Source organism: Borostomias antarcticus, assembly GCF_949987555.1.
Source record: "Borostomias antarcticus genome assembly, chromosome: 2".
NCBI lineage: Eukaryota > Metazoa > Chordata > Actinopteri > Stomiiformes > Stomiidae > Borostomias > Borostomias antarcticus.
In genome coordinates, this window is record NC_140235.1 from 17,490,208 (window position 1) to 17,508,256 (window position 18,049).

The window sequence follows — 18,049 nt, forward strand, 5'->3', positions numbered from 1 at the left end:
ATCTGTTTATTACCTTTCCTCTGTTTCTGGCAGTCATTCACTCTGTTTTTCACTCTCTTTCTTTCTTTCTTTCTTTCTTTCTTTCTTTCTTTCTTTCTTTCTTTCTTTCTTTCTTTCTTTCTCTGTTTTTATCTCTCTTTCTCTCTCTCTCTCTCTCTCTCTCTCTCTCTCTTTTACTCATGCCTGTTCTATCTTTCTGCTGCTGTAATGCCCAAAGTTTATTAGTTATATCTTATCTTTTCTCTCCACCCCTCCCTTCTCTCCCCCTCTCTCTTATCCCCCTCTCTCTCTCTCTCTAAACCCCTTACCAGTGTTCACATATTAATGATAACTTGAAATCTACCACTGATGTGACAAACAACACAAGATCAAGTCCTGTTTGATTTCTCATTATCCTTCCCTCAGTGGAGGATAGATGCTGTCAGCAAATGGCTAATAAACTATTCACTTTCAGAGAGCAAATTAGCGTCACCTCAGGCAACCTGAGACAAATTAAACACAGCAAACGACTCTTCTGCAACTGTGTGTGTGCGTGCGTGCCTGCCATGTCCAACAAGTTTTAGTTACTAGCTTTAATAAGTGCCTAACTCAGGGCCGGTCCCTTGGGCGAGAGCAGCTTGACGATCCTAATCCACCACAGATTATCTCGTTTCCTGGGAATCTACACGAACACACACATATAAATCTCACCCCACTGACGCCCCTGATTCACTCCTCTCGAGGGAGGCATGAGTGAACTAATCTGGTGTTTGGTTAATGAGAGATGGAGGGTCAGGGTGCAGGAGGCGGGGTAACAGGGGTAGATGGAGAGATGGGGGGTGTAGGAGGTGGGGTAACAGGGGTAGATGGAGAGATGGGAGGTGCAGGAGGTGGGGTAACAGGGGTAGATGGAGAGATGGGGGGTGTAGGAGGTGGGGTAACAGGGGTAGATGGAGAGATGGGGGGTGCAGGAGGTGGGGTAACAGGGGTAGATGGAGAGATGGGGGGTGTAGGAGGTGGGGTAACAGGGGTAGATGGGGAGATGGGGGGTGTGGGAGGTGGGGTAACAGGGGTAGATGGAGAGATGGAGGGTGTGGGAGGTGGGGTAACAGGGGTAGATGGAAAGATGGGGGTGTGGGAGGTGGGGTAACAGGGGTAGATGGAGAGATTGAGGGTGTGGGAGGTGGGGTAACAGGGGTAGATGGAGAGATGGGGGGTGTGGGAGGAGGGGTAACAGGGGTAGATGGAGAGATGGGGTGGGGAAGGTGGGGTAACGGGTAGATGGAGAGATGGGGGGTGTGGGAGGTGGGGTAACAGGGGTAGATGGAGAGATGGGGGGTGTGGGAGGTGGGGTAACAGGGGTAGATGGAGGGTGAGAAGAGTGAAGTGTCAGGGAGTCTAGGCCATCTGCCCTCTCTGGGCCTCTCTTCTGTACCAGTTGTTGACATTGCAATTAATACATCTCTCTCTCTCTCTCTCTCTCTATCTCTGTCTCTCGCTCTTTATCTCTCTTTATCTCTCTCACTCTCAATCTTGTTCTCACTGTCTCTCTCTCTCTCTCTCTCTCTCTCTCTCTCTCTCTCATTACATTCTGCTCCTATGCTCTGCAGGCTTGCTGAGCATGTGACTCCGGTCCTGTTGCTCTCATGTCTCCCTGTGCTTGTTTCTGCCTCATTCTTGTTAGCGTTCCATCTATTTCCTTACGGGGTGTCAGGAAAGGTCTGTTTTCCAATTCCACAGTTGTTCTGTACTTCCGTCCCACTCTGTGTCCCCTGCTCCGATAGTTGTTTGGATTGCACGTCCACGTCCTCCTGTTCAGGGTTCAGCTCGCTCCCTGGGCGGTGAGAGGATGAATTCTCTCCTAGATTGTTGTTCCCTCGTAGATCGATAGAGCCAGTCACCGCTCATCTGAAAGTGAGGACGGCAAGCTGTTTGTTTTGGCAACGGGGGGACGGCCTCAATGATTCGGCATGCGCTCACACGCAACCCTAACACACTCCCTCTGTTTCTCTCTGACTCTCTCACTCACACACACACACACACACACACACACTCACATATAGTAGAGTACGCACGCATGCACACACACACTTTTTCTCTCTCTTGCATAGTCTACTACTCTCCCTCTGCTTCTCTCTGACTTTCAGATGCAATAAAACACAGATGGCAACAAGTACTGTACATAAACACAAATATTCACACACACACACACAAGCGGACGTTTGGATGAGAGTAGGCTGGGAGACGCTCAATTGCCTTTTGGAGGGGAGCATGCATGCCTCTGGGTCAAGCAGGGCCTGATAAAGAGTACAGGTCATCATGGCAGCCGGGGGCTGTCTGTGCCGCTGCCTGCTCAGAATCGATAAAGAGGGCCCATCCCGGCCCTGGCATCTCAGAGAGCAGGGTGTGTTGGCATGCCGGCTCCCAAGGTCACCCGGAGCTCTGAAGAGGTCAAGGCTGAGTGCTGAGTGAGGCTGAGTAAACACTGGCCTGTCACTGAGGGTGGCCGGGAGAATACAAAACAACTCACAGGAGGATGACTGTCCATGAATGAACTGCTGGGGGGGGGGGGGGGGGGGCACTGAGAGTAAGAGAGAGAGTGAGGGGAGGAGGGGTAGGAGAGGTACAGGGACACTGAGAGTGAGAGAGTGAGGGGAGGAGGGGTAGGAGAGGTACAGGGACACTGAGAGTGAGAGAGAGAGTGAGGGGAGGAGGGGTAGGAGAGGTACAGGGACACTGAGAGTGAGAGTGAGGGGAGGAGGGGGAGGAGAGGTACAGGGACACTGAGAGTGAGAGAGGGGAGGAGGGGTAGGAGAGGTACAGGGACACTGAGAGTGAGAGAGAGAGTGAGGGGAGGAGGGGTAGGAGAGGTACAGGGACACTGAGAGTGAGAGAGAGAGCGTGAGGGGAGGAGGGGTAGGAGAGGTACAGGGACACTGAGAGTGAGTGAGGGAGTGAGGGGAGGAGGGGTAGGAGAGGTACAGGGACACTGAGAGTGAGAGAGAGAGTGAGGGGAGGAGGGGTAGGAGAGATACAGGGACACTGAGAGTGAGAAAGAGAGTGAGGGGAGGAGGGGTAGGAGAGGTACAGGGTCACTGGGGAAAGGAGGGCCACACAAGTGAGAGAGTGGAAACCTGGTAGAGAATGAGCGAGATAGAAAGACAGTGAGCAAGTGAAACAGAGAGAGAGAGAGAGAGGGGGGAGGGGTTGGGGGTGGAGTGAACCAGACCTCCATTGTTGTGTGTGAGACAGCAGTTGGCTGAATGACTGAGTCATGGGAGGAGTGTCTGGAGCCATGCTGTAATTTCATTTCAGATGATTATCTCTCCCTTAAACAGACCATCGCTCATTCAAAGGCCAGCTATCTAGCATCTTCTCACAGCTGCACTGATTAATGTGTGCTGTAATTGGATCTTAATAGAAATGACTGATTCATATTTCAGTCCGTTAACTAATTTCTGATGAGGGGAGCGCAGATTAGTCAACCACTGGTACAGGGTTTAATGAACGGGGACTCTTTCGTGTGTGTGTGTGGGTGGGAGGGTGTGCGTGTGTGTGTGTGTGTGTGTGTGTGTGTGCAGGGCCGGCTCTAGATCTTTGGAGGTCCTAGACAAAATCTTCTATGGAGTCCCCCTTTTGGGATAAATTCAACCAATCATGAAGCAATAAAGACTGAGGCACCATCATCCCATCGTCATGTAACAGCTATTAGCTATGAGCAGCAGCAATGACGCACTGGAACGTGACCCAAGTATCACATTGGTTTGGGCTTCAGCCAATCAGATCAATCTTGCTGGGGGAGGAACATACTGTATCCAATGAGAACGTTAACACTTTTTGGAGAGTAAAAAAAAAAAGTTTTGCAAGGCAGGAGGCCTTAGGCATTTGCCTATTCATTACATTTACATTACATTAACTCATTTAGCTGACGCTTTTATCCAAAGCGACTTACAATAATTGCATTGCAACGTAGGAAAAGCCAATGTACTACTACTTGCCAGAACTCAGAAGTGCATCTCCTTTCTAAAGCAAGTGACTAAGAGCATAATCTAGTGCTGAAGGCAAAGTGCAAGAATAGCAAACTAAAATACAATAGGTGCTTAAAAGGGAGGATTGTGGTAGCACTTCTTGAAGAGGTTAGTTTTGAGCCTTTGGCGAAAGATGGGCAGCGACTACTGTCCTGACGTTAGTGGGCAGTTAATTACCCCACTGCGGGACCAGGACACAGAAGAGTTACAGGGAGCCAGTGTAGAGAACGGAGAAGGGAAGTTGTGTGGGAGAACTTGGGATGGTTGAACACCAGGCAAGCTGGTTCTGGCAAGTTCCAGGGGTTTAATGGCTGATGCCAGGGCCCCAGCGAAGAGGGAGTTGCAGTAGTCCAGGCAGGAGATGACAAGGGCCTGGATGAGCACCTGCGCCGTTTCGTCAGTGAGGAAAGGGTGAATTCTCCTGATGTTGTAGAGCAGGAATCTGTAAGAGCGTGTGACGGATGTGATATGTGCAGAGAAAGACCGTCGGTCGTCCAGGATAACACCCAGATTCCTCACTGTCCGAGTCAGCATAACCACTGTGTCTTCAATGGTGATGGCCAGGTCCCGGTGTGGGCAGCTCTTCCCTGAGAGGAACAGCAGCTCAGTCTTGTACAAGTTGAGCTTGAGGTGGTGTGTCGCCATCCACTCCTAGATGTCAGCCAAGCACCCAGCTATGCGTGCCTCCACTTGTCAGTGTCAGAAGGGGGAAATGACAGGACCAGTTGGGTGTCATCGGTGTAGCAGGGATAGGAGAAGCCATGCGAGTGAATGACAGAAGCCAGAGATGTAGTGTGGAGGGAAAATAGGAGAGGACCCAGGATAGATCCTTGTGTAACTCCCATAGTCAATGTGGTTCTGTCATCGACCCTCCCCAAGTCACCTGGTAGGAGTGGCCCGTCAGTTAGGATGCAAACAGGAAGAGTGCACAGCCAATGACGCCTTTTTCCTTGAGGGTGGAGAGGAGGATCAGGTGGTCTACTGTATCAAATGCTACTGACAGGTCTGACAGGTCTAGGAGTATTCCACCAATAGGAGATGCCGGTCCTGTGTGTGTGTATGTGTGCGTGGGTGTCTGTCTGTGTGTGTGTGTGTGTGTGTGATTGCAACCCGATATCACGGCTAAACGTGTAATAGACGAGTAGAGGCACTTGTGTGAAACGTTTTAGCCATGCTTAAACATAGAATACACACGTTTTTAAATGTGAAATAGACCCGTTGCATAAACGTGTGCCGATGGTGCTCATACCACACATGCGTGGAGGTGCTCTGGCAGTGAGCATTGAGCAATTCCTCTGCGCGCCTCAGGGGTATTTTGTCAGTTTCGTAAATTAGGCTGATCCCTGTGTCCACGTCTAGCCCCTGTGTTGACATGGATGGTGCTTGTGTACACTGTGAATAGCTAGCTAGCTAGCTCGTATTCTAGTGCGAGCTAACGCTAGGATGCTAGCTAGCTAACACTAGCTAACATTAAACGCAAGGACGCTAGCAAGCTAATGCAAACAGTAGCTATAAGAACAGTAGCTAGCACTAGCTAATAATAACATTAAGAATGTGAGCTAGTTCGCTAGCTAGTAGTGTTGTTTGCTAGTAAAACGGTGTTGTTGTTTGCTAGTTTTGCACTCGGTGTTGTCACACTGAAGTTGTTTGACCCACCAACCCACCCTCAAAAGTGGGGGTGGGTTGGGTGATCCTGATCGTTGTAGCTCTGTTAGAGCTCCACGAGGAGAACCTACATGTAACCCCGCCTCTCCCTCACACGTTCCCTGCCCTCTTTCCCCCAGGTGAGCTGCTGCGCTCGGGCAGGACAATCTCGGGCCACACGGTGAACGGAGGCTGGTCGCCCTGGAGTTCCTGGTCCCAGTGCAGCCGGGACTGCAGCCGGGGGATCCGCAGCCGCAAGCGCATCTGCAGCAGCCCTGAGCCGCGCTACGGAGGGCAGGGCTGCCCGGGGGCCGCGCAGGAGTACCAGGAGTGTAACATCACCCCCTGTCCAGGTCGGACACACACACACACACACACACATACACGCACATAGACACACATGCACACACCTACACACAGATACAAACACACGCATACACACACCTTTACACACACACACACACACACACACACTCATACACACCCAGCTGGAGAGAAATACGTCACTGCAATAACACATACCCAACACACACACACACCTGCCTCCCGTCTGCGCTGACAGTAAAGAGAGAGACACAGTCAGTCGTGTGAGGCGGGGCTTGAATCTCTGGCACAAACCCTGCGGCGCCTTTGGTACAGTAATTACATCACAGAGCCATCGGCGTGCGGCGCTCTGTTGTGGAGAGAGAACACGAGACGACGCCTCCACCCCCCCCCCCCCCACCACCACCCCTTCCCTCGACTGGGGTTGGCGGGTGGGGGGGCGTCTAATTAAACGAGGGCTCTATCTGACAAAGAAGGTAATGTGTGCTGTCAAATGGAAATCTGACACTTAGGCTCCGTACTCGGTGCGCCTGCCGTCCGACGCTGGCCCGCGAGGCGACGGACTATCGGTAATTTCAGTCAATCAGCAGGGTTTGTTTATCCCCCTCTCCCCCTCTGCCCCTCAAAACGGTAATCCATCATCAGACCCCGTCGACAGACGCTAACGGGGCGGCGGGCAGATAGGCCTGCTAGCCGCCGATGATTCGCGCTGCCGGATGGCTGCGTCATCGTCGCGCCACGTCGTTGTCAACTGCGGCCTCGGGTGGGGCTCCGATCGCGGGCTCAGCTCATTTATCTCCGCCACGAGCTCAAAACACGCCACGCGCGTCGTCCTCTAGTGAACCGCACTTCCACTTAGTCCGTCACGGAGCTGCTGCACACTGCATAAGGCACGGTCTGGGGGCGCGAGGGTGCAGGGGGTTACAGAATATCAAAGCAACAGGTCGCGGTCCAGGTCTAATGTAGACAGCGGGGGGCTTATCCACGGCTTTAATCTGGTCACGAGCCGTCCAGACGATCTACTAGTCTTTGCATGGTGTGAGTAGTCATGAATACCGATGCTGATCGTCTGGGAAGCCTGGGGTTATAGAATCCATATGCCGTATAAACCGACACTTTTGGAATGCTTTGGTGTGCTGGGACAGACAGGAAGAGAGGGAGAGAGGGACTTACGGAGAGAAAAGGTGTTACGGTATGTCTTGACATCCGCCTGGTTTGGAAACCAATGAATCTCTGGCTATTGCTGGAGCCAGACGGAGAGATGGGACTATTCGTCATCCAGGCCGAGGGATCGACTGATCTGTCACTCTTCAACAGAGAAATTACTGAGCAAAGAGATGACCAAACCCAGGGGAAGCTCAGCTCCCCTCAACCCTGCACTCTACAGATCGGTCCGCCGCTTTAGAAGCAATCCTGGAATAAACCCGGAGAAAGATGCTTCTGCTTAAATTTAGTGTGCGTGTGTGTGTGTGTGTGTGTGTGTGTGTGTGTTTGTGTACGTGGGATATCTAGTGTGGCCTCATTTAAAAGGAGGAAAAGCAAAAAGGAATGGTTGATGGTTAATTAGTGGATTAGTGGGGGGGGGGGGGCGGCGAGATGACTTCAGCGGTACCTACAGTACATTGCTGCAGAACAGAAGGCCTACACCACTTTAAGCAAATTTAAATTCATTATACATACATTATATTATGAATATATAGTGAATAGATTGTTTGATCAGTGCCACAGCCACAGGAAGCCAGACTTCCTCACACAAAGAGATTCCCTTTTGTGATAGTCTGGACTTCTAGCCGCCCAGAACGATTTCAGTGGGCGGGAGTACTTGCCTTGATGGACAACTCCTTCATCCAATCAGCTTAACAAAACTTTTGCAAAATCCAGTCGGACGAACGGTGAAAATGTCTTTTACTCCAAGAAACTCTGTTAGAGCATACTCTGGTTCTTGTTTAATTGTCAATAACAGCACTTAACGCTGTGTTTATTCTACTAAGGTTAACGTTACCGCTCATTGCGTTAAAGGACAATGCTCGTTTTTGACAACCTGGGGCCTCATTTATAAACGTTGCGTAAGTACAAAAGCGTGCGTAACCCATGCTGAGCAACTTTCTACGCAACTTTCGGTATTTATAAAAAACGAGCTGAGCGATAAGTTGGCGGAAGGTGTGCGTAACTCTACGCACACTTCGACCCTCTTTTAACTACGATAAGCACGTTTCTGGAGAAAGGGGAAAACGCGACTCCGATGGCAGAGAGATGAAACTCGGGAAAGTCTGCGAAACACATGACATATTGAATAATAAATACATCGGTCGCTGCAACTGTGTCACACAGTTTAAACGGAATCAATCGCCACCGTAGCCTAATCACAAAATAATGTCGGCATTGCTTTGGATGTGTCTGTGAATTGACCCATTTGTGTCATAATATAATGTTATGTTGTAGGCCTATTCATTTATAGGCTATCCCGAGAAGCATCACGGGCAGTAGCCTATGAATAAAAGCCACATATTACGTTGATAACACAACACGACACGAGCCTATAGGCTTATCATATTAATGATTCCGTATGTCGATGGCCTACAACTATAAGGCCTATACTGCACCAAACAAATGTTGCATTTGGCGTTGAAGTATATTTATTCAGTTAATCATTTATTTAGTTAATTATTCGTATGTTTAATTATCCACCTATTCATTCGTTAATGTATTTATGTATTTATAGCCTATATTTGATTAGGCTTTTATGTAAACCCGAATGACCACTGAGGCAAGCCGCAATTACAATGATGTTGAGCGGTGAATGGAAATGTCCTACTCGAGGCAACTGTAGGCTACATTATTGTACATCATCATATATCCTCATATTGTCTTATGATTGTCATGTAGCAGGCATACGAGGAATGTGGGCCTAAAAACGCATGTTATCCCAATGCTCACATGCCGCTTTGGTAGAATTAGCTGTGCGCAAAACAGCGCATGGAGGTGATGCGTCTCCAAGGTGTAAGAACACAAGGGAGCAAGTTAGATTATTAATTTGCAAAATCGTCATGTGTGTAGCAATAATTACCCTTTATAGAATCACATGAAACTCATCCATGGACCCCATATATTTACAAGACCTCGATACAGGCACTGATATAGCTGGATTATAGTAGGCCATGACGCACGGGGCCATGGATATGCCGGGACTTGGAACAGATGTTCTAATATGTGCTTGGCTTTCCAGCAACATCCATTAGAAAAAGCAGCTTCTATATGCCTACAGAATGTTTTGAGAAAGTATGTGAAATGCATGATATCCCGGAAAATACACAAATTGGCTGCTGCAAAGAACCCTTAGATCTGTCGTACAGTTAAATTGGGGATACTTGCCTTAAGTAGTCACTATAGGCCTACATGTTTGCATTGTTATGGATGTCATTGTAAATTGACCCGTTTATACGTTGATAAGTTAGGCATTTTATTCATGGGCCACCCTGTGAAGCATTAGATTATGTGCAATATAGATCCAAACCCCATTACCCATGCAACAACACTATAGGCTTATAATGATTATCAGTTTGGATATAAGCCGCCACCTAATAAGGCCTACCGCACTAAACGAATGCCAACATAGCCTGCATGATAGATAATTCATTATCTAACAGACCACTCAGGCCTAACAGGTGCTCTTATCAGTCGTGCACATGTGAAATCATCGTTCCGAAAAGATACTTTTGCGACGTCTCTACCTCGTTGACCAATACCTCCACCTCGCATCGGTAAAATGTATCTTTCTCTTTCTGCCTTTTGCACTCGGCTCCATTGTCGTTGCATATGTATAGGCGTATCACTGACCATTTATAGGCAATTGTGGGCGTTAATTGGGGTGTGATCAGAACGCGCATTCACGTGCGCCAAGTTAAGTGTTGATTGTGATTTATAAAGGGCAGCTGGCGTAGGCGTGCCTGAGTGAACATGGGTTGTGATACGCAGCGTTTTATAAATCGGAGATTTTTTGTGCGTATATTTTAGTAATCACTTAGCTAAGCTAACTTAGTTACGTGGATTCTACGCAATGTTTATAAATGAGGCCCCTGGACCTTATAGACACGAAATAGCTTCCTCACTTGCTCCAGCACACATGCGCACAGCGTGCTGGAGCGATTGCGCGATGTGCGCATGCGTGCTGGAGCAAGTGGGGAAGCTATTTCGTTTCGAAAGACGTTTCTAAAGATCATATTACAGAGGCATGTGAACAACCACAACAGGCCTACGCTCTATGTAAGCACAACTAGCGATTCATAAAGACAGATTGATGAAAACAACCGTTTCGCGGCAGAAAATAGATTTTTAGAAACTGCATTCTCGGTGCCCCACCACCGCCATTACATGGATATACTGGCTTGCGCTGGATTTTAAATTTCTTCTACATGCCTTGAACTACACCAAAGTGATCTCGGTGAGTCAAACGTCTTATAATATGTCGTAAATAAGGTCCAGGTTGTCAAAAACGAGCATTGTCCTTTAAGTGACTGTTTTGCCACTGTTTCATGCACCAACTACGGGAACCAATCAGTGACTGCCTCCCCACTGGGGAGCAGAACAGCAGTTAGAACGCAGTCGCTGATTGGCCCGGCCCCGGTTAAAATATAATTTATGGGAATCAATGTGGATAGGAAGAAGTCCAGGCCTCGCGTCTATTCACTGTTGTGATAAAGTTTGTTTTATTAGTAGGATAAAACCCCTTGAGTTGTCCCAACTCGTTTTCAAGGGGGTCCTACACATAACACAAGACAATACAACAACCAAACAAACAAGCTCACAGGACAAAAAAAACGATAATAACATTAAATACAATTCTGTTCAGAGCTTGGTTTCCGTTCTAGAGCGCGCTGGAATCCTGTCACACAAATGCCGAATCAAGCAGCCTAGTTTTGCCAGTTGCTACAAGTTAAAACATGGACATACTGTACCAAACGAAGTAGCCTAATCCAGAAGCATGGCACATCGCATTGTAGGTTTATACATTTTTGGACGGATCCATCCGCTTAGACCGTAAGCTACAGTACAACTGCAGAGCGAGTAGAGGCCCCAAGGTGCCCTGGTCCAGACTGATCCATGGGGAGCAGAATGTGAGCTGACGTGATCAGGATGATGTAATGGATTTTAACTGATCTAGTCAAAAAGGATTTACCAAGATTCGCTCAGACAAGTTAAGTCTGGTTTATTGAGAAAACATACGAGCGCAAGGACTTCCTGGACAACGCAACATGAGTGGTTCATCCGAAGAAGTGGCGCCTCTTGGTCAGCGCGGCCTTTATTCTCAAGCAAAACACAGGTATGGCGCTTTTAGGATGTGATTGGCTAACCCATTGCACGTCATATGAAATGGCAGGCGTGGCCGAGAATACAGACATGTGACATGAGAAAAGGCGGCAATTTCTTGGAGACAAAGGGACAAAGGGACAAAGGATGGTTATTCTGGAGTAGACAGAGTTCTAGGTGTGTGGACCTCCTGGAGGTCATCCTGTAGGTTAGCACAGCTATGTGAACGGTTGAGGGAGGTGGTGAATTACAAAAGGAGAGAGAGGACAAAGGTTTAAGGTGTTTGGAATAGAAAGGTCTTGAGGCCAGTTGTAAATTCTATGACAATGACGACACCAGGCTAACAGGCTAATGCTGACGGCTTTATAAAACACGGGTCTTACATGTATCTTTAGATCCCATAGAGGCAGCAGGACCTAAGACCACTATTTCTGCCTCTGTAGCCACAATACGTTGAGGAAGGTGGTGACCTGGGTTGACGGTAGTGTGTGTGTGTTTGTGTGTGTGTGTGTGTGTGTGTGTGTGTGTGTGTGTGTGTGTGTCTGGCGTGTAGTGGACGGTAGCTGGTCCTGCTGGTCATCCTGGTCCAAGTGCTCGGTGACGTGTGGTGGCGGTCACTATATGAGGACTAGGACCTGCAACAACCCTTTGCCGGCCTACGGAGGGGACATCTGCCTGGGACTGCACACCGAGGAGGCCCTCTGTAACACACAGCCCTGCCCAGGTACACACACACACACACACACACACCAGCACACACACACCAGCACAGACACACACACACACACACACACCAGCACACACACACCAGCACAGACACACACCAGCACACACACACCAGCACACACACCAGCACACACACACACACACACACACACACACACACACACACACACACACCAGCACACACACCAGCACACACACACCAGCACAGACACACACGCACACACACACCGGAGCATACAAATGCATGCATACCCACACATGGCATGTTGAGTGTAATGTTTGGTGGTGGTCCGGTGTCTGTGCGTCGACAGAGAGCTGGTCCAGCTGGTCAGACTGGTCCCAGTGTGACTCGGCGGGCAACCAGCTGCGTGTGCGTCACTGTGACGTCCTCTTCCCCACCGGGAACCAGTGTTCAGGCAACAGCACAGAGACCAGGCCCTGTCCACCCGACTCCAACTTTATACCAGGTAAACACACACACACACACACACACAGATACACACACTCAGCCACACGTACACTGTATACATGCACACACACGCACACATGCACACGCATACATGCATACACATGCACACACACGTGCACACGCACACACACACACACACACACTCAGCCACCCGTATACATGCACACACACTCACACACAGGCATACTGTACATGCACACACACACACTCAGCCACATGTACAGTATACATGCACACATGTGCACACACACACACATAGCCACACATATGCATGCACACACACACACACACACACACACACAGCCACACATTTGTACATGCACACAGATGCACAAACTCACAGACACACACACACACACACACAGTCAAACACACACTCAGTCACAGGCACGCACCCAACCATACACACACGTGCTCACTCACACACACATGCTTAGTGTTGATGTGTGCCCAGACAAGGATCTGCCCTATTGACAGACGGCAATGTGAGACACGCCAGGATATTGATCACGGATGCACTGACAGGCTTAATAAGCCTCTCCTCGTCTCTGTCTCTGGAGAGGCTGAATCAAATGAGTACTTTTCTCTTTAACGTCTTCCACCTTGTATCAATGGACTCTGTGTCAAATGAGTTACTAAAAGAACAGAGATTCTTAGAGCGGATGCATTTCCATACTGTTTGTCAGCGTTCAGCAGAGGAAAGCATGATGCTGCCCTCACATTTTTGTGGTGGACTACCCCTTTAACCGTTTTTACATGAACACATAAACATCAGATATTCTAACTGTATGTATCGCCGAGTGTAGCTGGTGAACCCCACTCCTCAAAGGAGCGCTGACAGTCCCTCCAAGAGGGTCATCCCCGTTGGTGCAACTGTCAGCGCATCCACCACACAAGCTTGTCGAATGTGGGTTCGAAACAACGCAGTCGAGAGTACTACAGTGACATATGCCATCATATCACCATAATACCATAGACTCCAGTGATTAGAATGCTGTGAGCACACACTGAGGAATCTTACAGGGTTACCAGCACGCCTATCCTGCTTATCACTCATCCTTTTTTTGAATAGGACTGATAGTCCATTAAGGTTCACTAAGCGAGTGGCGCACTTCATTTACTTTAACAAGCTCTGATGCTGCCATAAAGAGCCGCAGGTGCCATGCTCCTCATTAGCTCTGCTGCTTTTTATGATCGCCTGTTCCCTCCGAAATACCGCAGTCATTCCCATTCACCTCTGAGGACGCCGTTTGTCAGAGTAATGAGTTTGTGTTTTGTTTCTCTTGTCTTTCTCTCCCTCTCTCTACTACTGCACTTCCTCTTTCTCAGAAGTCTCAGTTGCTCACTCGAGCCAGGAAGACAGGCACTGTGGAGGTATAGTGTGTGTGTGTGTGTGTGTGTGTGTGTGCGTGCGTGCGTGCGTGCGTGCGTGTGTGTCTGCACGTGTGTGCACGCCAGAATGCGTAGGTACAGTATGTACAATTTCAGTCACATCTTTTATGGTACTTTTCACCATAGCCGAGAAAATCTACACATTTCTTCAACCAGATCTCTCCTGCTCTCTCTCCTCCCTCCTCCTTTCCTCCTCTCTCCTTTCCTCCCCTTCTGTCCTCCTCTCACTTCTCTTCTCCTCTCTTCTCTTCACCTCTCTTCTCCACTCCTCCTCTCTCCTCTTCTCCACTCCTCTCCTCCTGTTCTCCAGCAGATTTTAACCTGTTCCACATGATGGCCGTGGGTCTGAGCAGCTCTGTCCTGGGCTGCCTGGTCACCCTGCTGGTGTATACATACTGCCAGCGCTACCAGCAGCAGTCCCACGACGCCACCGTCATCCACCCGGTCTCCGCTGCGCCCCTCAACACCAGCATCACCAACCACATCAACAAACTGGACAAATACGACTCCGTGGAAGCCATCAAGGTCGGGAACCGTTGTGACGTCACGCACGCACGTAGCACCGCTGTCACGTTCAAGCAAAACTGTCATCCGGAGGTTTCCGGATAGTCGAGGGGCGCAAAGCGATGTTCTCCTCATGCTGTGAGACCAGGGCTGAATTTATGTTGAGTTGTGTTGTTTTTGATTAACTTCAAACGTTCCATCTCACAGCAAGAGAACGTAGTTTGTTTTTTTATCGTCCCCAGAAAACTTCCAGAGAGCATTTTTGATTGCGCAGGACTTTCCTTCCTGTCTTACTGCATGATACTAAGCACCATCTGTTGTGTACTGACTCTCCGTAGCCCCTCCTGGCCGCTCCTCTGGGGCTCCGCTGTACCTCTGTGTGATCCTGCACTGTGTGTCCACTCTCTGTGACGCCAGCCACGTTCTGTCTCAGCACACTGCTTTCTCATGAGTGACTGATCATACAACTACACACCTCCAGACGCAGACACGTGCTCTGAGATATTGACTAGTTGAGTAGAGTTAGTGCTTGTTCTAAAGTAGTGAGGCCAGTTAGTGAGTTCAAAGCTCAAACCCGCAGCTTCATATGAGCCCAAATTACTGTAAGTGTGCACCCAGAGTTAGGTTCCAGAAGATTGCTTAGCAGCAATAATAGAGAATGGAGTGTATCCATAGTGTGTTTTATAAATTGCAAAGCAGGCACATCAACATCGACAAAGACAACGGACGATTTGGCTCAGAACTAACTTCTTAGAGCGGAATTTTCATTGCCAGGGTAAAGAGTTGAATAGTGTTCATTTATCATGTACTGTAATTGCAGTCTGGTCTGTGAGTATTATCCAGTTTTCCGTTACGGTATGAGGCAGATATTAATATCGGCAGAGCTCATTTGGCAAAGTAAAAAACACAAACGGAGCGGCGTGTGAAAAATGAATCCTGTCTCGTTTCCATGCAGTCTGCCTCACTCCTCTCCTCCTTGTTAATGAATCGGACTACAGTTTCTGCTGTTAAAGGAATGGCTCTGTATTACAATTCCCGGAGAGTTAAAGTAGTGGGAAGATGAACACCTGGCATCATATTGCAGTGGCTGGATTTCTAATTGTTTTGTTATTTGGCAGAGCTCTTAAGAACCAGACTCTGGAGAGACAGCGAGAGGCACAGCTAAGTGTTATTAATGAACACTGTTGTTATCTGCACCATATCAGAATATCAGCTGTGTAGAGGGCAGCTGGCGTCCATCATGGTGCTCTGTAAACAGTAGCAACATGGCCGTCTTCCATGGTACACGACACGACAGGGCACACCAGGAAGCCGCAGCCAGTCTCCATTTTGGATCTGAGACGCACCTACAGTTGCACACACCCCCAGCCTTTCTCAGACCACGCGGTAGGGCGTAGGGCTCTGCCGTGGCTCCGCTGTGTGAGGATGACTGTTGCCCGTTCCTCTCCCCCCCCGCAGCCCGATGTGTCGGTCCTCCTGCCGCTGGATGACCCCGGCGTGCGCCGGCCGCTGTCCGCTAGCAGGGGCGTGTCCGTGCGCGGCCTGGAGGTTTTCTACTAACTCTCTGACCTCCGTCTGCTACGACATCCCGCCTCTTGACACCCTCCTCCTCCCGTCCCAACAACCTCTTCCTCCTCCCCTGCCCAAGGCCACGCCCCCAACTCCCGTGGCACTTCCTGTTTGAGGCAGGTCGGAGTACAGACTCAGTTTCTCTTTGCTTGGAAACCTCCATCCTCCACCCCCCCTCATCCCGCAGGGCGCACCTTGTAGGCTTGTGAGAAGGCAGTGTACCCCCCCAACCCCCCCACCAGCATCTCACACGTCCTCTCATCAGCATGTGATATATCTGTTTCCTTTCTTACTTTCTTTCTTTTTCTTGTTTGTCCTTCTCCGTGTCCCGTTTTTTGAATTGGCTGCGTTTTGTCGGATAAATCATATGATGGGCTAGGCTCCGCTGCTGTTCGCTCTCTCTCTCTCTCTCTCTCTCTCTCTCTCTCTCTCTCTCTCTCTATCTATCTGGCTCCAAATTCTCATCACTACCACGTTGTTGAGTAGGTTGTTTGTTTACAGCTCCAGGGCACCATTAGTAATCTATGGCAGAGGAAATTAAAAGAAAAGTGGATGGTGCAAGCAGCTCTCAGCTGGGCAGCTGTTTAAAAAGAACTATCTGTTTAAAGAGGCAGCCAACCCAAGTCAAGCCAAGTCTATGCAACAGAGGCTGTATAATGCAATAACGACGGCGCACGTTGGCGTTTTGCTGTCGGTGGTCATCAGCTGTCCGCAGGCCTCCGTCCATCGCACCACGAGAGCAGCATCATCAGGTGTCGAATTACCCCCCCCCCCCTCCGAGGGGCTCGCGGCGCGCACTTAGGCCCGGAGGATAAGACGCGCAATAGCGCCCGCACCAATTTGCCGAACTGCTGATGATGCCATGTTTACCGTAAAACCCCGGTGTTCCTAGAGACGCTGGAGAAAAGCACTCTGTGTGTTTAACAGCAGCGTGTACTGGATCTCCGAGAGACGCCCCCCCCCACCCCCCCCCCCAGCGGACAGTTGTTATAAACGCACTAACTCTCCCCTGCAATGTTGTTTGATCGCTTTTATAGTTTACGCATCCTCGGGGACCGGCAGATTCGATGGCCATAAAAATCGCTGATGGAGACGATCAGAGAGGACACATGGGTGCTTATCATCGCTATATTCTCACTCTGCGGTGATCATTTTGTTCCCAGCCTGTAGTTAATGTTTCGACCTTGCTCTTCAAAAACGCTATGCTTCACTCACAAAGCAGCCTCCCTCATCATTGATTTGTGTTGTTGTTCTTTTAATGCTCAGGGGCTTGTTGTTTTGTGTTCCGCGAGACATATTCACGTTACCTTGCCATCTGGACTGAGTTATCACCTGTTCTGTGAGTAACAATGCAATGGATGCTGACTCCTCTCTCTCTCTCTCTCTCTCTCTCTCTCCCCCCCTCTCTCTCTCTCTCTCCCTCTCTCTCTCCCTCTCTCTCTCCCTCTCTCTCTCTCTCTCTCTTCCTTTCTCCCTCCCTTCTTCTCTTCTCCCTCTCTCTCTCATCCGCAGGCCTTCAATAAGAACAACCTGATTCTGGAGGAAAGAAATAAGTACTTTAACCCTCAGCTTGCCGGGAAGACTTATACCAACGCATACTTCACTGATCTTAACACCTATGATGACTATTAAGCCTTCGTCTTGGCCAGACTCAACCCATCCCTTTGTGCAGATCCCCCCCCCCCCTTCGCCACCCCCTCACCACTCATCATGACCTGCTTTTTTCCCTCATGATTTGTAATGAGATTTGTGACATCGTACATGGGACCACCCCACGCTGAGACTTGTCGGCAGCTGCCCTCCAATCAGAGAACAGTGACGCCAACAGAGGGAAGCCCACTTTCCCTCGGTGTCCCGGGGGTCACTGGGACAGCAACGACCCAGCAGCCACCTGGCTCTCACTGACGAAGGGAGGACTGGAATACTCTGCCCATCACAGACTAAATAAAGGGGGGAAAGGTTTTTAAAAGAGGAATTTAAAAAAGCAACTTGGCTTAGACCGGATTCCTCTCTGCCCTCCTGTGAAGACTCTGTTCCTAGACCTGTAGGAAGAGAGAACCACCTGCTTTGCATGACATTCACCTGCTGTGTTTTTTCTGTCGCTTGG

At 49.4% G+C, this 18,049-nt stretch overlaps 1 protein-coding gene across 1 annotated transcript in view; it reads left to right on the forward strand.

Annotated features, from left to right (window-relative positions):
* sema5a (sema domain, seven thrombospondin repeats (type 1 and type 1-like), transmembrane domain (TM) and short cytoplasmic domain, (semaphorin) 5A) overlaps positions 1 to 17,633 on the forward strand; it is a 176,973-nt gene extending 159,340 nt beyond the window's left edge. The window contains exons 17-22 of the mRNA XM_084458537.1: positions 5,792 to 6,004; positions 11,836 to 12,006; positions 12,320 to 12,475; positions 13,807 to 13,851; positions 14,183 to 14,394; positions 17,455 to 17,633. Coding sequence (XP_084314663.1) covers positions 5,792 to 6,004; positions 11,836 to 12,006; positions 12,320 to 12,475; positions 13,807 to 13,851; positions 14,183 to 14,394; positions 17,455 to 17,574 — 917 coding nt within the window. The 3' untranslated portion in view covers positions 17,575 to 17,633. The remainder of the gene's footprint in view (positions 1 to 5,791; positions 6,005 to 11,835; positions 12,007 to 12,319; positions 12,476 to 13,806; positions 13,852 to 14,182; positions 14,395 to 17,454) is intronic.
* The last annotated feature ends 416 nt before the right edge of the window (positions 17,634 to 18,049 follow it).